The sequence below is a fragment of the Festucalex cinctus genome, chromosome 12 (assembly GCF_051991245.1).
Source record: "Festucalex cinctus isolate MCC-2025b chromosome 12, RoL_Fcin_1.0, whole genome shotgun sequence".
Lineage (NCBI taxonomy): Eukaryota > Metazoa > Chordata > Actinopteri > Syngnathiformes > Syngnathidae > Festucalex > Festucalex cinctus.
The window spans coordinates 22,609,055-22,632,092 of record NC_135422.1 but is presented as its reverse complement, the minus strand read 5'-3'; the positions used below and the strand labels follow the sequence as shown (position 1 = coordinate 22,632,092).

General features: G+C 40.3%; 2 protein-coding genes across 4 annotated transcripts in view; both read right to left on the bottom strand.

Moving 5' to 3' along the window:
* LOC144031571 (apoptosis-stimulating of p53 protein 1-like) overlaps positions 1 to 14,743 on the bottom strand; it is a 68,178-nt gene extending 53,435 nt beyond the window's left edge. For both annotated transcript variants that reach the window (XM_077538854.1, XM_077538856.1), the window contains exon 1: positions 14,555 to 14,743. In XM_077538854.1, coding sequence (XP_077394980.1) covers positions 14,555 to 14,563 — 9 coding nt within the window. In that variant the 5' untranslated portion in view covers positions 14,564 to 14,743. The remainder of the gene's footprint in view (positions 1 to 14,554) is intronic.
* Positions 14,744 to 18,933: 4,190 nt separating this feature from the next.
* Positions 18,934 to 23,038, bottom strand: part of LOC144031491 (protein tyrosine phosphatase type IVA 2-like) — a 13,528-nt gene continuing 9,423 nt past the window's right edge. The window contains exons 8-9 of one of the 2 annotated variants that reach the window (XR_013287539.1): positions 20,598 to 23,038; positions 18,934 to 20,421 (exon numbers count right to left, since the gene is read on the bottom strand). The exon at positions 20,598 to 23,038 is cut by the window's right edge and continues 429 nt beyond it. The gene's annotated coding sequence lies outside the window, so the exon portion shown is untranslated. The other variant, XM_077538710.1, reaches the window with a different exon arrangement.

The following is a 23,038-nucleotide window of genomic DNA, read 5'->3' as shown; positions in this document are numbered from 1 at the left end:
TTTGTGAACCAACCCTAAATTTACGGAGTTCAACTGTGATCATGTTGTTCCTAAAAATAACACAAATGCAAATAGAACGCGGCAATACTTTGCCGGTATACGTTCCGGATGTATTAAATCGACCTGTTTTGCACATATATTGTTCCCAGAATGCATTGCGTGGCGCAATTAATGACGTTATAAGGACGCTAATCCTTGTCGTATCTATTTGTGGTACCAGTAATTGAATTTGTGTCGTATTTAACACGTTTATGTCAGTCTATGATTTAAAATAATAATAATAATAATAATAATAATAATAATAATAATTAAACAAACCGTAACTTTAAGTTGTGTGTAAAATAATGACGTCCAGGACAATTACCCTGTACAAGTTGCATTCCTCATCTGAGGACTGCTTGTGAAATTACAAATTTTATATATTTTGATTGTGGCCGGCTGATTAATTAGTCCGACATTATTTATTTATTTATTTCTTTTACTTTACAAAATCATCTCATGGGCCGGATTAAACCCCTTGGCGGGCCTAATCCGGCTCGCGGGCCGTATGTTTGACACCCCTGCTTTAAACTATTAATATAGGCAATCACTTTTAGGGAAACATCAATTATCCGCCAGAATTTTCTGCTCACTGTCAGGCCAGCTTCCTAACCCTCCACAAATAGTGTGGTTCCACTGTATCAACCATTTGATAAAAATAAATATGAACCTGACTCATTAAAACTGGCCAGTGGTAAGTGAGACTGTCCAGACGCAGCAACTATAATTGTGAACGGGAGAGATAAGAAAGGACACACTACACCCAATCAGGAATGAGACACAGAGGCTACATTGGCAAGAAGACTTGCTGCATCTCTAACATATACACAAGGTCACATGTTCAGACAGTGCACATGCTTGAAACGCATAGCGACTCTTTCGTTAACATCTGTTGTAACAGTAGACATAAAGTTGGCTTAGCAAAGCAGAGGACAATGACAACAAGCAATGGAAGAATAATCTGTTACAACATTGACTCCATTACATTAATGTACATTCAAGCTCGATGGGAGCTTATGTCATTATTAAAGTCCCAATGTTGTTGTCTTCTTTAGCTCATTTATTTCCTTTCAATTCATTCAACACATACGCACGTACACGTACATGGACGCACACTAAAAATAAATCTCCCATCACAGATTTGTTGTTGCATGGATCTAGCTGATATATACATCCCACAATCCTTTGCAGCTGTTGCTTGGAGACCCCTTGCTAAGCTTTTGCTATGGCGGCCAGGATAGCAACTAATACAACCAGGCCGAAATAATCGCTTGGTTGCATGTGAGATCTCAATGTTGTGCTTTAAATGCAAATGAAACTCTGCTTCAGGCAGGAAAGAGGAAGAAGGTTCTTGGAATTTGTTTCATGTGTGGAAATACATAATCATATTCTAGCAGGCATATCGTTCACAGTGACTGAAAATGGGCTTTAGTGTATGCCGCTTCATGTGCAAACCTAACCTAAGTCGCAGTTGAATTTAGTCGTGAGCGTAACCCTAATGACAGACTCAAAGTACCTGTGGCTGTCATAAGGCTTGAAAGGAGGCTACAGCAGGGGTCTCCAACCTTTTTTTTCCCCGCCTCGAGCTATTTTTCGAAAAGCAAAACAGCAGCGAGCTGTTCATGTTTCACATTTGTTTTAAGTATAGACAAATTTGTGTTATATTGCCTTTACTTCAAACACAACAACAAAGCAACAGTGGCATATACTGTATATAAGTGGTGTCCAAACTATGGCCCGGGGGCCATTTGCCATCCATTTTTCAGTGGCCCGCGACATATGCTACAAATGGCATTTGACTCAGTTCAAGTAAAATAAAAACAAAACAAAAATGTTTGGAGATGGTCAAAGTAAGAAGGGAGGGTGTCAAAAAACAGATGCCATTAAAGGTTATTTTAGTTAACTAAAAATAATGAAAAACACTCAAACTAAAATTCAAAAAACAATATTTTTACCGAAATAAAATAAAAACGAAAATGCTTTAAAAAACAACAACAACAAAAACAAAAAACTATAATTATAGCAAACATGTCCTTCATTTTAGTCTTTGATAATTAATTTAATGCATGAGCCTTTGGGGATTATTTTAAATGTGATTTTTAGTAGATTTATTTTGATATCAACCGGAATAATGATGAAGAAGTGACAGAAGTGACGTCATCTAGCAGCAGCCAATAGAAAAGCACCTTCAGATGACGTTGCTCCCATGGTGTTTTTAATTGCGCACAAGTAATACACATAAAAAAACTAATACTAATACTGAAACTAACTAAACTAAAACTAAGCATTTTTGAAAGAACTAAACTAATAAAAACTAACAGAACCACCCTGAAAATGAAATAAAAACTAACTAAATTGAAAAATTCCAAAACAAAATAACCCTACTGCCATAATTACAAATACATTGGTTTATATACTGTCGCATTTTTCAAAATATGCAAAAGCACAAATAAATTATTTGTACAATTTTGATTTTCTTCTGATTTTCTGTATGTGGCCCTCAAATGAAAAAGTTTGGACACCCCTGCTCTATATAAAACAAAAACTCCAAAATTGTGATTGATATGCATGCGCTCAACCATTGCCTATTAAATAAAGGCCAGAACAACAACAAAAAATCGACACGCATCATTCACAGAGGTGGGTGGGCATCGTCATTTGAATTGATGATTGATGGAAGTGCCCACCTTTTGGCGTGCACTTCAGCACTTTCAGCGAATGCTTGACAATGCAAAGCCTAGAACAAAATGCACATACTGAGCACCGAGTGAAGCAGGATTACGTCTGTCGGTCACGGTGAGTACACGCGGTCCTTCTCAATCCGTGTACTTTTGTGAGGCTTCGCATTGTCAAGTATTCGCTGACATGAAGGTGGGCACTTCCATCAATCATCAGTTTCAGTCAGATAATGCCCACCTCTGATCATTCATTAATTTACTCTTGACATGTACTCAGTGAGATGCCTGACTGGATGGAGGAAACAAGAAAGCTGTACTGTGGGATGTACTGACTTAAGTTGACCATAAGACATTCAGTTAAGTGTTCATCACTCAGCCTTGTCCTGAACTTGGACCTAACGAGTCGACGTTCATATTACTTAATGTGTATTGTTGTAAAGTGGCGCCCCATATTGTGTGCCTGCCGACTGTAACGCGGGCGCCACAGAACAGACATACGCACTTGACGGTGACGTTCGCGAAACTTATATTTCCCATTCCTGATGAAAATGATGCTTTTTTTTTATTTTTTTATTTTATTTTATTTTATTTATTTTTTAAGCAGCGCTCAAGTTTGCAGCGAACTGGGAGCGCCACCAAACTACACACGGCTACACATGCTAGCTCAGTTTGATTAACGGCAATAACGTATTTGGGAAATTGATTGGTGGGCTGGATTCCCGTTCATTCCTGTTTGGCTGCTTCCTCGAGCCACCGAGGCAAGCTACTATCAATGGCATATGCAAATTTCCTTGTGCAAACGCCCGCTCCTGATTGGTGGGCTGTTTTCACGCTCGTTCTTGGTTGGTTTCCTCAAGCGTCAGTTTTGAATTTGTGTTTACAAGCAGCAAAGGACATTTTCAGATTCTAAATCTTTCCGTGAGCTACTCGAAACAATGCTCGTGAGGTACCGGTTGGAGAAACCTGGTCTAGGCCTACCTTTGGGGATGTATGGCAAGCTAGTGACCACAAAAGTGCTTTTTTCTGACATGACGTGAAATATTTTGGTAAACTGCATGATGTTTCAAAAAGAGCTAATAACTGATGAAATATGAAAATATATTTCTAGGATTGGTTGTTTTTGGAGTGTGTGTACGTTAGGGCTGTGTATTGCCGCCAACCTCACGAAACGATACGTGACACGATACAGGGGTCACGATACGATACGTATCGCGATACATATGTATCCCAATACTTGATCTTCAAGGCGATACGTATCCCGATATATTACATTAATTTACTTGCATAACAGTCATATGTGCACCTAAAGGATATGTTTGTTATGCTACCTGACAAAAATATTTTTGTTAGCACCAAGTTTGTTTACCACCAAGCAGCATGCCTGGTCTAAATGTGTACGCACTGCAGAGCAAGGAGTGGCTTTCACATACACACCGGGAAAATTTATTAATATGCATGAGCCGATATGAGCAAAAATATCAAAGTATTAAAATTACAGCTCTAAAATGTGCTTATTTGAAATATTTGGGGAAATAAAAACATTTTTTCGTGTAACACATTCTATTTCGTTTTAAAACAAAAAATACAAAAATTGATACATTAAGACACGTGCCATGTTAAGTTTATAAGTAAATAAATGTTGATATTCTTCCTCTGTTTTCATTTTTCTTAGCAAGACAGTGTCCAATCACTGGTGAGCTATTTTTACATTAATTGAAGTCAATTAACTTCAAAGACGCTGCTGTTTTTTATTTTTTAGGTACAATGTAAGCTGCAAAGGCAAACGTTAACTGCCTATTTAAAGATAACGAGCAATATCGATTCTGACGCCTGCGTATCGATACGTGTATTGTCATGAGGCCCGCAACGATATATTGCCGTATCGATTTTTTTGAGCACACACCTAGTGTACGTTGAGAGCTGGCACGAAGCACAGCAGAACACAGAGACAGCTGAAGGTGATTTGCGTTCCATGCACTCCAGCTTCGGCTGCCCACACCCAAACACGCATGCATACATGGATACGTAGCCAAGAACCACATGTGACCATTTAAACACGAGCCTCCGCCTTATTGAGTCATTTTAAGTCACAAGTCGAGTATCTGTGATGGTGAACTGTTGAAGCCAATGGACCTCAAACGTAGCATCACAATATCACAGTTTGTACTGTCAATCCACAATGAATCAGTGCCAAAACATGATGTGGGGACTTTTCAAGAAAGAATATCAGATGACATCACAGTTTATTTTTATTGACACTTTCAGTACTTAAAATAGCGGCCTGAAAGAGCAGTTTAAAGGTCGAGTCTGACGCATTTCCCTCAGAGATAAACGTTGGATGTACTGTATACAAATGAAATGCATCTCAATCAAAACTTCAGGGCTTAGTTTGTCGGGAGTGACGGACTGTTCGGCGATGGCCCCCGTTTTGCTGATGAATGACGCAAAACTATGTGGGCAGACGTGGGTTTTCATTCGTCAGTGTACGTAATCGGCACTCACCGGGTCAAGTAGCAACGTACCTTTCACAGACAGACGGACGCCTGTTTTGCGGACGACTGAAGAAAGTACGCGCTACGTCGCTCTGGTGTGTTTGTTCGTGTGTGTTATTAAAAAGGAGTGAATATATGTGTGTGAGGGTGACTACTCCTGTGTTTAATAAAGGATCTCTGCTGAGACATTTTGCCCTGTCCCAATACTCGCACTTGTGCCCCTCAATGGCGGTATATGCCACGGAGGAGGCGGGACTTCTGACTTCCGGGTTTTTGCACATCAACTTTGATTTGGGTTCTGGTTTGCAACGTGTGGGCCGCATCCCAATACTTGCGGCGCTCGCGCCCTTCGGGTACGCGTTCCTGTCGACGGGTGCGAGTAGTAGTGTCTGTCTCACTTGTCTGAAACACTTCAGAGAGCTAAGACGCCTGCGCGGTTGGGGGTTGCAGGGGTGGGGATGCAAGTGTTGGAACGCGGCCAGCATTGGCCGGAAACGGAGCTGATGTGTGGAAACCCGGAAGTCGGAACTTATGGCATCTACCGCATTGCGTTTTCCCGTTGATGGGTGCGAGTGTGTCGTGTCCCAGTTCTCTGAAGTGTACTGTCACCTCACTACGCCCCGCCCCCTTTGCGCCCTTGTTCTCTGTATTACCCACAATTTACTACGGAGTTGAACAAAATAGTGGGGAAAATGGCAGCATTCAATGGTAAGTCCTGTGCCTTTGCCAAAAAATGACTTTTCAAGTGTAAGTATCAAAGTATTATTCATTTTATCATTTTTATATGTATAATTATAATCAAAGCTTAACGTCACCTGCATATTTTGCCCTAGTGCAGTTGCTGACCTTGTGCGCATATGCAGCAGGTCGTGAAGGGATGCAAATAAATGTCGATTGGGCTTGTTACTTTAGTACTACATTACTGCAGTTTTTATATCATTTTAAGCAGCAAAATTGTCAAAACAACAAACGCTGCCGCAATGTTTGATGACGCAAACGGACACAGTGGCGCAAGTCGATGACATCGCCCACACTTTCCCAATTATACAAATTTCTCACGCTTGTAACTTGTGCTCTCAAACAGGCAAGAATCCAGTGCGTACCCAATGTTTTGTCCAAGATGGCCGCCTGGTGGAGGGGTGGGGGTGTAAGGGTAATCATCCCCAAAGTGAATTGAATGAGCTGAATGTTTTGAATTTGAAACTGTGTAATGTGCAAATTGGCTCGGATATTGAGTGGCAGCAGAACACATTTGCCTGCACTGAAGTCAGGCAAATGTACCAGAACACCACCAGTGATACTGTAATATAACTATAATCTAATGTATTTAACAGTTATTCAAATTATTCAAATTTATCTGAATCATCTTTTTTATTACATATTTTTGTAAGTAAAATGAACTTATTACAGTGGCATTTTTATCTACACAACAAAATGAATGGGGTGCCCTACCAGGACTTTCTCTTACTGTCTGGTGTGTTGTTTTTTACTTCCAAAGACTTCCTGTTGTTAATAGCAAAAACAACAGAAATGATTGGTGATTGATTATAAAACTTCACAAATATATGCAATACAATTTTAATGGTGCATGAGATGAAGTAACTAGGGGTGCACCGATCGATCGGCTGGCCGATTTATCGGCCCCGATTTCCTTATTTTTGGAAGATCGGTGATCGGCCGATCTCATCTCCATCCTCAGAGGTCTGAAAAAGTCAGCCACTGTCCTCTTCTGCTGAAATGATTAATCGGATTTTCATTTTTATCTGAGAGAACCACTTCATGTGTTTGTTTTATTTTGCCGATATTGTTCAATGTTTTCCTATAAAACAAGATTGGAACACTGAATGTATATGCTGCTTGTAATGAAAAAAATCGGTATCGGCAATAATCGGGATCGGCAAGTCAGACTTTTTAAAAGATCGGGGATCGGCCGGAAAATTGTGATCGGTGCACCCCTAGAAGTAACATGCCTGACCGCTGTTGGCAGGCAGAATTCATGTAGCACATTCACAGTCATTTGTGGCCCAAAGGCATCTTGGCAGAGAGTCAGCAGGAACAAGATATACTGTACTATGGTCAAATACACACATGGTCTGGTTCTGTCACCCATCTTTCTTGAACAGATAAACAAATGCCCAGGACCCACCACTTCACATATGCCCATGACCCGTGCATCGCGGCCCAGTCGAGAGATTTCAAGACATAACTCGCACAGACAAGACGTTGTTCACTTTAACACTCTCACACATCGCTCCAAATACGACAGCAAATGGTCACGCAACTCAAACAAATTGCACCGAAACAACCATACCATAAATCAGGTGTTCAACATCACATGATGGGACTAAATTGAAGAATGTAATCCATCCAGTTTAAGTTGGGGAAAGCAAAGAAGGAACTTTTTCCTTAAGTAACATGCTTTAAAATCAACACCAAGCAGCCAACAATATGCAGATTTGGGCACTTTCGTCTCCCGTCACTTCCTGTCGTTGATGACAGCCATCTTTCGGAGAATGCACAATGATGTGAAGCCTCAAATGAATGGACTGAGTGCTCAGCTCTGCCAACATGGTTACATTTATGTCAAGTCATGTAACCAAAACTGATACAGAGCTCAACAAAACATGCAGATAAGGACACGGAATGTCCTTCATTGCACCACCACCAATCAGAAGAGAAACACTCAATCAAAAGAGAGACAGAAACAAAAGACATGCACCCCATTGCTTGTAGAAGCATCAAGAAAACAGCAGATGCCTAAAATCTGGGGAAAGTATTACGACAGCTGGAGAATAGTAACATCTCTTACAAATGCACTCAATAGTTGACAAATTCAGATAAAGTGAAGCAAACCTCAAGTTATGCTCGGAACTAACATCGATGCATGAAAACACGAGACAACAGAACATTAAGGCCTCCGTAATTAAGTGGACTGTTTGGTTGTACAGCATACACACACCCATGCATACACACACACGCACGCACGCACGCACGCGCACGCACACACCGAAAACGCCTCTTTGTGTCTCCTGTCAACGCTGAACAATGCACTAAAGATATAAGGATGTGTTTTACTGCTGGGAGAAATGCAGAGACAGAGAGGAGTTGTACACTCACTTTTGACCTTATCTTCCTTCTTTCTTCTTCTTGTACTGCTGTTTTGAACCAACCCCCATAGTGTTTCAAAGTACTGTAGAGATTTTGTAGTATTTTGTGTGCGTGTGTAAAAGAAAGCCAAAGAAGCAGCACGGGAGTGCTTTATCGCATCACTTAACAATCACAACACTGTTTAAAATAATAAAAAAGAAAAAAAAACTACAACTATGAATCGAGATTATGGTTCAAAAATTGAATACTGTACAGTGTTTCAAGTTAACAAAGACATAACTTGAACTGACTGAGTGGTAGGGATGTCACGATAAGGGCAATATCGTGATATCGTGAGATTCAAACTGCCACAATATCGTCGTCATCATGTTCAGAATATTTAAAAGGAACACATCTGTTAAAAAAAGTCGCGTTGATTTCCATTTGTGCAGTTCTAGCGCCCTCTAGCAGGTAGTTTATTAGTACAATTTAATTTTCATTAGGGTTGTTTTGGCCTTCTATGTTTAAAATCTATGCTAATTGTCAGATGAAGGGGAACATAATTTGCTTGCGAAGCGATCAATGTGTGCTTGCATTAGCAAGTAAGTGCCTCAATATTGTTATTAGAGATTGTAGGTGGTTTAAATGCATTGCTGTTGTAATGTACAAAAGCACAATTTTGTGCTTTTTTTAGAATGAGCTCTTTTTTTTTTTTTTTTTTTTTTTTTTTACAATATTGTGAGCTTTTTTAAATATCACCAATCCCCCCCCACAATATAGTGATAATTATCGTATCGTGACCTACATATCGTGATAATATCGTATCGTGATGTTTGGATATCGTTACATCCCTACTGATTGGCAGGGATGCATGTGACCCCGGGTTTTCACCGGATGCGGTTGCGGTGCGGTTGCGGTGCGGTTGCGGTGCGGTGCGTCTTGACTGTGTGCTCCGGACGGGTCAATTTTTTTGTCAATCCACACCGGCTCCGCACAGCTGCGGTCCGGCAGCTCCGTCGCCGCCCACTTCCCAACGTGTCTCGCGGGACCGCGCGCGCGCGATCATGTGGCATTTCACGACAAACATACAGAATGTCTGTGCTCAACAGAGAAGCAGAAAGAGAGGTGGACTTCTTTTGATTTAACCTTTTCTTCTTCTTCTGCTATGAGATTCCATGCAGCATCCTTTTTTTGTTGTCCTTGTAAAGTATATTAATAACGAGAGTCGGGTCAGTGCGGGTCCACTCTTTATTTCTGTCTTCCGCGTCCGGCTGCCGCTCAGTACGGCAAGCGAGACGGGCACAACAAGCAATCGCGAACATCAAACTCACAATACATTACAGTCCTTATAAAAAGGATGTGCCGTGTCATATATTATTTTGTGGTTTTCCACCTCCAATATAAACCTCTCCTCGTCCATGTTCGCTGGTGTCTAAACTGTGAATGAGCACATGGCCCGGCGACGCCCACGTCACGTTTTGCTGAAAAACTTGCGAAATAGGAGCTGGCGAGTGTTTTATTCTGAAAGGTAACCGGAAATTTATTTTGAAACTGCCTCGGTCTTCCTGTCCGCTCGATGTGTTTTGTGCTAGCTTGCCATTTGCCGGAGGCCTACCGCTGCGGCGTCCGGCAAAAATAGAAAATAGGTCTATCCTTGCGGAAGGCTTGCGGCACGCCGCAGGCCTTCCGCAGTCGACACGCAACGCACCCGCAAGCGGTGTAAACTGCACCATTCGAATGAATGGAATCTAATTGCTTGCGTCGCCGGACCGCACCGCAACCGCACCGCAACCGCAACCGGTGAAAACCCGGGGTTACACTGGGGCTAGGGGGCGCTAAAGGCCCATCAGAAATCTCTTTATCCTCAGTTAAGAAACCTCAGAATTTTTACAGATATTCTACAATATATTGGTCAAATATTTTCATATTTTCACCACATATTCATATTGTTCTCCACAGCTCAATCTAGTTTTTCAGCACTCACACAAGTACTGGAGCATAGAGTCAGCAAAGGACACACTGACTGGATGAAATAATATTGGATGCAAACGCAACACAGGACGGGGGTTCGAGTTAAAACTGTGACAGATGACAAATGGGTAATAAACATGAACGTTCAAGCTCCGGAGCTGGATTTTAAAATAGACATCAGTGCAAAGGACAGCACACTGACCCGAGCCAGCAATCACAAGAGCACCCAAAAGAATTGAAATGCTCCAAAAGCATCCCGTGTTCATGTTCAAACCACACATTTATACCAGCTGCTGCAAACAGGTGTCCAATAAAATACACAGGTACAAGCTAGACATGATATATTGCGAAGGAGAATGCACTCAGTGATGCTGCAGCTGTCAGGACTTGAGTGGTTGAGGAACCAAGTGCAGGGAACAAGAAAGGCAACACAAGCATGTTAAAACTCATTTGCTCCCAATAACGTGTAAATACGTTTTTTTTTGTTTTAAGTGTCCCAAAGACGTATTTATGCGTTTTTGTTGTTGTTGTTGTTGTTTTTTTATGCTAAAGCATACAGAAGGCTTTGATGCAGCCTCTCAGCTAAAAAGAACGGTTACAGAAATGGTAGTTATTACACAAACGGCCAGCAGGTGGCAGCAGAGTAAAGGAGATCAACCAGGGCCATGTAGAAAAAAAGCTAAATAACTTACAATTTTAAATAGATTTGTGAAAACTAATGAAACTTAGCTCTTCTAATGCTAATTGCTGCAAAACTGAAACAGATAGAAACATACTTTTTTTCCTGATGAAAGAAGAGACTTTAATCTTTCTTTTGGTAGGTTCCATGCTTTTATAACAATTGAACACAATATTCTGTGAGTCTTGCAAAATCAGTCAAAATCCAGTAAAACAGCCGGGAGCAAACGGGATTGCTTCTGTGAAAATGGCTGGGAGTGAATAAGTAAGAAAGAAAGAAAGAAAGAAAGAAAGAAAGAAAGAAAGAAAGAAAGAAAGAAAGAAAGAAAGAAAGAAAGAAAGAAAGAAAAATAATTTAAGTACAAAAGAGTAGAAAAAAAGCAAACAAGGTAAGTGGATTTATCAAAATACTAAATTAACCAAAGTCCACCCAAAAGAACAAAATTCAAAGTAACAAACATTCACCAGGACAAGACTTGACATGACATGACATGACTATTGATGGCTGAATGGGATAAATAGTTTGTTGTTCTGGTTAACGCAGTCAGTCCAAATCATGTTGTGTTATGTGAACCTATTTCAAATAACTAAAAAAAAAAAAGTAACAAGACAGAAATATAAATAAATATCTGTTTCAAATCTTGGAAATTACGCTTTGCTGTTGACGGTCTATCTCTCCATTGGGCTCACCACTTGTCGAATGATGTCAGATTTAAACCGGTCAGTGAAATCTGCGTCCTTTTTTTCCTTTTTTTACTCGGACGTACAAGTTGAAAGGAGCGTTCCCAGTGCTCAATTCCTGGTATGAAGTCGGAAAAGTCCGACTTCCCAATGTCCTCGAGTACAACATAAATCCAAGCAAACTAACCAGACAAGAAACACCTAGACAAGACACGAGCGGGTGGAGGAGCCGATTGGTAGACACAAGCAAGGGACTCGGTTGACAAGCACAGATGGAAAAGAAAAAATCTATTGAACAAGACACAAAGATACCACAAGATAAGAGCATTAAACCAAATACAAATCTAAAACACAAATTATGACAGCAGTGAAAGCGGTAAACCTCCTTGTGCGACTCACCTACAAGATGGTGTTGAAAGATAGCACACTGAAGCAAGATATACCTTTAGGGTGGTGTCTCTGAGCAGTGCTTGTGAGCACACCCTCGCAAGCCCGCAGGATACGGGCTTTTGGGCTGGATCTTTTTCTAGAGCCAACACGCGTGACACAGACTTGGCCAGGTAAATAATATACAATCAAAAGTAATGCAGCTAAGGTAGACCATCTTTATGGTGGCACACAGAAGCAGACAATCAGTATTTGCATTGAAGCAAACAACCTCACAAAGACCTTATCAGTCTTGGATGCTTAATCTGGGTTAACCCAAACCCCCACGGGATGTTGAGATGCAGAAACCTCCCGTTGGTATCAAGTGTGCACCCGAAACATTCCAGTATGGACAAGATGCTGGAAGGCATCAAATGGAGCCACAGGTGTCATGGAGAACAGCTTGACAGCAGCATAAACAGAAAGGAAGGAAAAATATCACGCAATACTTGTTGACACGGGTCGAGAGAGCCACAAAATACAGTTTTGAACTCAATTTGACTGAGTTTCACATCCATCAGTCTGCAGTGCCATATCTACAAGAAACCTGTGTTGTCCACTCCCAAGCACATCCATAGAACGCATCTTCGACTACAGTGATCACGGGCAGGTGAGGAAAAGACATGGAACTGCCTGACACCTCGTCCAGAGCACAACTGGATGGCAACTCAACAGAGACAGAGTTGGTCTCTCAACAATGACTTCATGCTTAACACTGTGTCCGTGCGTAGTCAGAAATATCCACAACTGTAAATCCTTCTCTAGAAGACAATCCAGAAAAGCAGGAGCGGAGTACCTGCTCCCGTTCAACACACTTACTGGCACTCAAAAAGAAGAAGAAGCAACAAAGGCCTGTCCATACTGGTGTCACCATTGAGTTCATTTATCTGCGTCATCTAGGAGTGGTAAAATGCAATCTGTGAGCACATGGAGTCCTATACTGGCCAGGAAATAAGTGCTGAGATTGACTACATGGTCAGGAATTGCTTTAAATGTGCCAAAATCCAAAACACACTTCCCACAAAGCTTCTCAAGACTATCATTTGAAGAGGTGGCCTCGGACCTATTCACATTTGGAAGAAAACAACTTATCAAACTAGCGGACTAATACTCAAAATACACCAAAGTGGATGAAATCATGAAATCATCATCATCTGCTCTGAACTCTCTGATCCAATACCTCCCACCGCAACGCAAAACCCAGTCCCATTAGAACTGCGTTCTTTACCATGTAGGGTGCCACAGATCTCTGCACAGCCTCACTCAAGTGATGGTGTGTAAAAGTCATATAACCATCTGATAGTCTGAATTTGCCATTTTTGGTAGAAATAATCAGGACTGGAAAGAGGCCAGAAGAAGATGTCTGGCTTATGTGCTGTGCTGGTCATTTCTCTTTTCTCATTTCTTTTCTGCCTACAACATGTTTAGTTATTACATTGATGTCAATTATATCGGGTTCAGCACGGTGACGTTGAAAGTGAGCTGCAGAACGTTTACATTTATAATTGTGTTCTAAGTCAAAAGGAACATTAAAGTATTTCGTAATACTTCGGTTTGTAAACATGTCATTGCAGTATATTAAGGAAGATGTAACGTAATCAGGATTCACTTAACTTCTCCAGCTGCTTCCAGCAGTGTGTGTGTGCTGTTGGGGGACATTTATGAGTGCAGGAAGTGGAATATTAAATCAGACTACAGCGTACTTGTTCGGGTCTTGTGGTCTGCATTTTAAAATAAGTATTTTACACACCTGCGATTGGCTGGCAACCAGTCCAGGGTGTACCCCGCCTACTGCCCAAAGCCAGCTGGGATAGGCTCCAGCACCCCCCTGCGACCCTTGTGAGGAAGAAGCGGTTATGACAATGGATGGATGGATGGATGGATGGATATTTTACACACCCCCTAAGTGTCGCCAGTCAATCACAGTTAAAGTGAGACAACTATTGACATTTGACAAGCACATTCACACTGTCACACACTGGGAACTCACTTGAAACCAGGTGAGTGAACTCACTGTCCTGTGTAGACTGTGCGATCTTAAAAATAATTGAAAGTTGTGGTTTTTACAGTACAAAAGTTTATTTCATTTTTTAAATGCTAATGTAGCCTATGTTAAGATGAGTAATTTTGACATAAATAGATTAAAATATAAATGGACACATCTGCTGGGAAATCAGAATTTATTTTCTTGTCTGTATTTATTTATAATATCCAGATTTTATATCTTCACCTACCAAACCAGACAGCATTTCACTCAAATCAGGCTATAATGTTTGTACTTACTGTGAAAATTCTTTATTATGGTCCGGCAAACACAGATTTAAAGATTGATAGATAGGTCCAATTTTAGCTAGTGGACCACTTAAAAGGGAGAGAGTTATATTTTCCTCCAACGTGGGCTTTAAAACAACTACTGGGCTTATCATTTCATGAACGGTTGTAGTTGGCTCATGTCAATAATCCATCAAATGTGTGGCTCATCCCATCATTGGAAAAACTCACCGGCAACATTCCTGCTGCTCACAAGGCTCCTCGTGCCCGTTTGAAAAACAACTTTCTCCTTAGTTCCCCTCGCTGCTTCTTCCCAATTGTAGCCCTCGGTTCTCCTCCGATACAGTCCCAGACTTGTTACTCCGAGTGCAGCAGACATCCAGATGCATATGCATGCAAAACCCAAAACTCCTGCTCCCTTATTTCCTGTCAACCCCTCCCCCTCTCTCCCTCCCCTCCCCTCTCCCTTCCTTCCTTCCTCTCTGTGATCGTTCCACCCAAGGAATCCTCACATGGTCTTAAAAAGCAATATAGCAGTTGAAGGAAATAAGCACATTTTATTCTTTGCTCATCATTTGGCCGGTTTCGAGTGTTGCAGTTTGAAGTGGGCCACCGTCCCATCATCCGTCACATCTCACCATCCAGCACATTGTGCGGCTTGTGGCTTCGTTCAAAATGTAAAAAAAATAATAATAATAATAAAAAATAAAAAAGCACAATATTCTTCGGACGTGCAGGTTTATTTATAGGACGCCCCCCCTTGCTGGCGGACTGTGGATTACTGTTTTATGCACGTCATCGCCCAGCGTCCCAATTAGATTTAAGATTATTAAATGATGTATTAACAAGAAGTCTTCAGTGTCAGCTATATAAGTTTGTTGCAGCTACATTTAATGGGTTTTATTTTCGTGCTCTAATTTATTGTATATACAAGTCAGGACAGGTCTTAGATGATAATATTCCATATTAAAATAAATCAGTGCGCGTGCGTGAGATGTTGGCGCCCTCTACTGTCCACGGGAGCTAACAACACCAATGCTGGAGACGTTGACCTCTCAAGTCTGTTGTATTTTAGGATTCATAACTGAAAGCTATTTTAGGATCCTCCGTCTGTCTTGAAAACGTGAGATTCGCTTACTCAGCCAACGTTTGTCCACTGCCGCTCTTTTGTTGTGTTGTCGGGTCAGTCAGGAAATTCAATCAACCTTGAACCACACATTTGGTTCCATCATGGAGCCAATCACATGGACCTTCCATGTGATGCCACTCTGGTATTGCAGTACACAATTATACAACACGCACGTAGCCAGAGGCAATCAGTTACCCCTCACCCACCCTCTCGTCGTCATTGGCGGCTGGTGGAGGAGGAAGAGAGAGAGAGAGAGAGAGAGAGAGAGAGAGAGAGAGAGAGAGAGAGAGAGAGAGAGAGAAACCCCAATTTGGGACGTTATTGCAAACTGTAAGTATACCATTTTTCCTTCTGATAATCTGCTATTCAAAACACAGCCCAAATAGGTCACTTCATCCTTTTGTCATGTGTGGGTCCTGATGTAACCATCATCTGGTTTCAACTGGAAAAATGCTAAGTGATGTCATGAGCTTTGTGATGTCAATCTTTAACCGTTTACTTAGTCTCAACCAATCAGATCTATTCACTGTCTGTAGTATCTGTCTGAGAAGGGTTTGTCGGATTATTACCTCTGTTCCTGTGTGCAGCTCTCGTTTCTCGCCTTTCGATGTGAATAAATAGTTAAAATCTTATTTGTGTCTGCGCTTTGGGATCCAACCTCAGCACATAACACCTTTGCTGCGATCTCACAATCACCAACATTACTCTAGACTAAACCCTTGACCTTTTTTCAAATGAGATTTTTCTAACATTTGTCACCCATGAGTTGATCGACTAAACTGATGACTTCGGGGGGGTTTTCTACCTCCTTTTTGTCCAATGTGAGACTAGCAGTGCAGTATCATTGGCCATCAGAGAATGTTTGGCCATCAGTTCGTGACTTCAGACTTGGGCACACTCGGGTTCTGCAGCAGAACAATGATCCAAAACACACCAGCAAGTCAAATTCTGAATGGCTTTAAAAGAAAAAAACAAAACAACGAAATGATAATTTTGGAGTGCAGATTTGAATGTGAGTGAAATGCTGTGGCATGACTATAAGAAGGATGTTAAAAAAAAACATCCACTGTTACTCAACGAAAGCATTTCTGTAGAGTGGGCCAAAATATTTCCCTGGAGATATGAAAGACTTGTTGCCAGTCACAGAAAATGTTTGATTTAGTTTACTGTTGAGAATGGCCCAACAAGTTATTGGGTTTCGCGGTCAAGTACTTTTTCCACTTTGAATAGTTTTGTATTTCAATCAATAAAATCAGCAATAAAAATAATGTGTTTTGGGGTTCACCTTGTCTGATATTTAAATTCATTTGAAGACCGTAAACATTAAAGTGTGGAAACTATGAAGGGGATACTGAGAATAGGGCAAATACTTTGTCATGGTAATGTCTATCCTAGGTAGATCAATGTTATTTCATTTATAGACTGACCTATCAGTTATTGAACAATATACTTAAATATTACAAAAAAGGGACAAAATAAAAAAAAAAACAAATTTATATATATATATATATATATATATATATATATATATATATACATACACACACATATATATACACATAGGGCTATCAAAGTTAAAGCGTTAATAGATTAATTAATCACAGAAAATTGTCGCATTCATCACGTATTAACGCAGATTAATCGCACTATTTTTTTCGACCGCACTTGAGCCTTGAACGTAACCGCGGATGGTTACATTGAAGGCTGCGCAGGTCAGTGATTAGGTCAATGCACGACATTTCCGACGCCTGTTATTCCAAAATGAGCGGGGTGACTCCAGTCGGTGTGCTCGTTGGTAAATTTCACTTTAAAAAACACCCCGATGGGACTTTAGATAAAACAAAAGTAATTTGCGTTTCATTAATTAATAATTGCTGAATTGCACCCAATTGATATGTTATCCATCCATCCATTTTCTTGACCGCTTATTCCTCACAAGGGTCGCGGGGGGTGCTGGCGCCTATCTCAGCTGGCTCTGGGTAGTAGGCAGGGGGACACCCTGGACTGGTTGCCAGCCGATAGCAGGGCGCACAGAGACGAACAACCATCCACACTCACAAGCACCTGCCATGCATGTCTTTGGAATGTGGGAGAAGACCTGAGCACCCGGAGAAGACCCACGCGAGCACGGGGAGAACATGCAAACTCCACCCAGGAAGGCCGGAGCCTGGATTCGAACCGGAGTCCTCAGAACTGTTTTGAGAAATGTTTTGAGCAATACACACATGCATGCAATTGCGCACATGCATTTAATCAATGTTTGCAAATGACATTCAGATAATAGAACGCGTTAATGTCAAAATATTACGGTATTTTGTATTTATTTTATACTACGCGAATACACAAGTAATTTATCTGATTAATCGTGATTAATCAAAATTAAAGTGTGATTAATCAGATTAAAAATTTTAATCGTTTGACAGCACTAATATATATGTGTATATATATATATATATATATATGAACTGAGGTACACCCTACAATGTACGAGTTATGGACCCAAATAAAAATCCACGGCGGGAACTGCGAGGTACGGGGGGATCACTTTAAGTTAGCTTAGTTTGTAATGTTTTTTTTTTAATGTTTTTTTTTATTTTCAAATTGAGATACTTTTGATTTGTACTTAGAACTGGTTTGTTAGATTTTCTCTCTGAAAATGGTTTGTTTTAGTTGTGTTAGTTTCAGTTTCTTTTTAATATGTGGTATTTCTTGTACGTAGATTTAAAAATAACAAAAACAAACATCATAGCAAGTGTTGTCCTCAAAATTCTACAGAATATTTAAAAGAAAGGGCAGATAACCAAAGGTTCCATACAGTTGTGAACTGCACAGTTGTCAAACTCCAGTCCTGGAGGGCCGCAGTCCTGCATATTTTAGATGTTTCCCTCCTCAAACACACCTGATTCATCAGAAAGCTCTGCAGGAACCGAATAATGATCCTCATGATATGATTCAGCTGTGTTTGAGGAGAGAAACCTCTAAAACATGCAGGACTGCGGCCCTCCAGGACTGGAGTTTGACACCTGCGGTTGTAAAGTAAAGCTGTTGAGAAACTATTCTGACAAGTAGAACAATCATAACAAGAGACAATTGCAAGGACAATTTGCTGTCATTTTAGTGATCGTTAGTTTTGTAAAAGGAAAATTAAGTTTAAGTTTTTTATATTTTATTTATTTTTAGCTATTCTGTTTGTGTTCATTAACTATATGGTAATAAACTTGGCTGTTTACACCGCGCCCAGCAATTCGGAGCGCCCAATTAACCTGCCATTTGGAATGTGGGAGGAGACCGGAGTACCCGGAAAAGACCCACACAGGCACGGGAAGAACATGCAAACTCCACCCAGGAAGGCAGCTGGTAAATGTACAAAAGCTAAATGTCACCATGAGACAAAAATGTTATAAATGGTCACAAAAATTCACAGGCAGGTCTCTACCCGTCAACTTCAACTTGTGAAAATATCAAAACAATTGTCAAAGCATTTTGGATTTTAAGGGCATTAAGTCTTTTATTCACCAAATTCATATGTTTGCACAAGCCTAGGGTACATATATTTTCAAACACAACCGTATATATGAACAAATAAAAAGGAACAGCAAAGAAACTAAGACAATGATATAATTGAAGACAAAATCCAGGAGTAGCAGAGATGAAGCAATTTTGGCATATTGGCAAAACTATGATTGGAACAACAACAAGAAGAATATTTGTGTACTGTTATGTTACCATCTTGGTACGTGTGCTCATGTGATTGCACCGAGGCCAGCTAACTGTGCAGCCAGGACGGTTACTATGCGCATCACTCAACAGTTTAGAGCATGGACAATAGTGATCTATTATCATGTTGACAGAACACTATCAAAGGCCAGAAAAGGAGGAAAATAATTTGGACTGTAATCACGTAATCACAATTTCTTCTTACAGCTAAGACAAGCAACAAAATAGTGAGCATACTGTGCCATGTAAAAAGTATTTACCCCTTATGCTGAGGTCTTTTTGTTGTGATTGTATTGTATTGGTGTTAATGTTTTATGTTATGTTTTTATGTTCTGTAAAGCGCTTTGTGACAGTTCAGTCTGTTTGAAAGCGCTATATAAATAAACTTGAGTTGAGAGTCTTAATGCCTTATTATACTCCTTCAAATTGGATCTTTATGGTTTGAAGCCTTAAATATGTCAAAAGGTCAAAACATCCAAGGGGGGTTCGGGCGCTAATTCACATTGGTTTGATGATTATTTTACACACTTGTGGTAAACATACCAAAAAATATATAAAACTAAGAAGTTGGCAAATACTTTTTTTCATGGCACAATTTTTACTCCATTGCCCATTAAAACTTGATGACCACTGTCAAAACTACAGTCTACAAAGAAACACTAACATGGGACAAATAGTAGTAGGTACATTTCAATTGTATATTATAGCAACATCTGCCTGAAACTAACAAGTAACATACATTTGAGAAATGAAAATATATTTAAATCTCTGCTCCATCTTGGACACAGGCTAAGAGTACAGATTGGAATTCTGCATTATATAACAAAAACATTCATCTGAATGTTGAGTGAGTTGGAGTGGGAAAAAAAAGCTTGACTTCATCATATTTGTCATTCTCTTCATGACAAGATTGGAAGGTCTTAATCATTTCTAAATTATTACCTTCAGTTGAATGTTATTTCTAAATATTTTGTCTCACATTAAGATGGAGGGAGGGGGGGGGTGTATATCAGGTATCGAACACGAGAAGGCCTGTAACTTTAGTTAACAAAATGTTTACACTGTAAAAGAAAGAAATTGTATGCCTACTCTTCTCTGCCCAAAGAAACACATTCAGAATTGAATTGAAATTTCAACTTCAGGAAGCAAAATTGAAGTGTATTTAACAATGAAGCTTTACATTCATTTCATACAAATATTATTGTACGGACTTTATGGACACAGTATATATCAGCAGTCTCCAAGTTGGGTCCTGGAGAGCCCCTATCCAGCCTGTTTTCCATGTCTCCATCCTTCAGCACAGCTGAATCTAATGATCAGCTCATCAGCAAGCTTTGCAGAAGCCTGATAACGATCCCGATGATGAATCAGGTGTGTTAGTGGTGAGAAACATGGAAAACAGGCTGGATGGGGCCCTCCAGGACCAACTTGGAGAACCCTGCTATTTAATATAGGACATAGTACATTTTTAAAGCCTACTTGGGTAGAACAGATTAAAATTGTTAAAAAACAAAAAAACAAAAAAAAACAACACTTAAATTGTTTTTGAAGATGATAGAACAATAGTTAATTTCCCAGAATACATTGCTTTATGTCTTTAAAATGGCTGTTTTTGTTGGGAACACACGGTCTCATTCTAACTTGTATGTGATGAGAAAGAGTTTCTCTTGCATGTGATTCAATTCTAATTCATCTATTGAATTGAAGTGAATTCTTACATTTTGAATTTTGCCACACAGCCCTGCTATGAGAGCATTGAATATTTCTTCACGTGCATTTACTGACATACTCTGTCAAGTCATAAAGCGATCAGCAGACTGAGTAATGATGAGACCAATTAATACTAGACTTGCTAATGCCGATGTCAGACTACACGAAAACAGCCCGATTTCAGCCCGACCAACGTGTCGCGGACAAACGGGGCATGTCATAAAGGATTTTGGGTTGACTTGACGTAGCGTCGTCCGTGTAGTGTGACACATTCAACGACTGGTCGCCGGTTGTCCGGGACGGGTCACGACCATCACAACGAAAGTAGAATTTTTGCTCGTCTTGACGCATAATGTGACATACCTCCGACGTCGTCCGTTTGGTTCCACAGCATTGACCAATAGCGAGAGGGAGCGAAACATCAATCACACACTGAACACTACAGCACTTTCTAGCTCTTTTTATTTGTATTTTTATTTTATTTTATTAGCATTTGTTTATTCGTTTATGTATTTATTTATTTATCCCCTGGATATTTAATGGGATGGGGCCAGACAGGTGCATCTCGAGGGAAAAAAAAAAAAAAAAAAAAAACGACCCGCTGCAGCTGCATGGAGCGCGACATGCAACCCGTCAGGCAACGGCGATGTGAATAGAGGACCAAAATATATTGTGACTGTTGTTCTAATAATTTCAGAAATTTGGGCATATGAGATGGGCACATATTTAGTGAGGATCGATCACATTTTCATATAGTCGGGCCAGGCCTCGCCGCCTTAACTGTCACCCGCTCTCACTTGAAATTTTCCCCCCTCGGAGTGAGTGGCCTACTGTCCAATGCACCGAACAAGTCAAATATGAATAAATTAAGCAGTAAAAAATTCTCAAACAATATAATATTTCAGTGTTTGATAAAATAATAAAACCAAATGTCATCCCGCAAATTAATTAACAAAATCAGCTATAATTATCCCGGCGCATATAGGCCTAAATAAATTAAAATACAGTGTTGGCTACTAAATCACATTTTAAACACTATTACGGAGCAGGGAGTGCAAGCAATGTGCTCACATCACACTTGTCCCATGCGTGCTCCATTCACGCAAACACTCCGTGTCCTTGCCTCTTTTTTTTTTTTTTTTTTTGGGTCCCACCTCCCCGACAAACAGTGCTGACGCGTCTCTCTTGGCAAGACAACACGCGATGATCGGCTGGTGTCTTGTCGCGTTCAGACGTGTAGTGTGACTACACACCCCGTCCACGACACGGAGCGAGTTTGTCGTGTAATGTGACAGCGCAACTGTCGTGTAAGACAAAAAAATCGCGTAGTCTGACATTGGCATAAGGTTGGTGAAAGATATTCGAGTCAAACCCGAAGGCCAAGCGCCAGAGTCTTCAGTAGAAGAGTCCAACGACGACTTGGCCCAAGTCAAAAGTCATTTGGATCGCATTCTTCAATGTGATAGACATCTTCCGCTGCCATTTCTCGCCACAGGGCCAGGGCATCAATCAATACATATAGTAAGACATTCTGAGCTTTGTTTGGTGCACAAGAGGATCAAAGAGTTGTGGCAGGACAGCTCAAGGTTGCTTCACCATGACACACGCCTGCTCACAACCAAAAGCTTCAGACAGGTCCTGGCTATCAATAGGACTAGGGGTGTTTAAAAAAAAATCGATTCGGCGATATATCGCGATACTACATCGCGCGATTCTCGAATCGATTCAATAAGGGCAGAATCGATTTTTTTTTTTTTTTTTTTAGGATTCACACCTTGAGCATGGAAGAATGTTATATGAACGGAACATTAAGCCTTAATATTTTATTTTAATGCTGTTCAAACATGAAACAGATTACAACCTCTATAAGACTGAAATTTCAGATAAATAAATAATACATTTTCATATAAATCTTACACTCTACAAGCTTACTGATTAGTATTTTCTAAATTTGAATGAAAAAAAATCGCAACAATCGACTTATAAATTCGTATCGGGATTAATCGGTATCGAATCGAATCGTGACCTGTGAATCGTGATACGAATCGAATCGTCAGGTACTAGGCAATTCACACCCCTAAATAGGACTAATTTTTTCCTCTCTCTCTCTCTTTCTCATACTCAAGAGAATCGTCAAGTGGATACGCTTTAAAGATGTG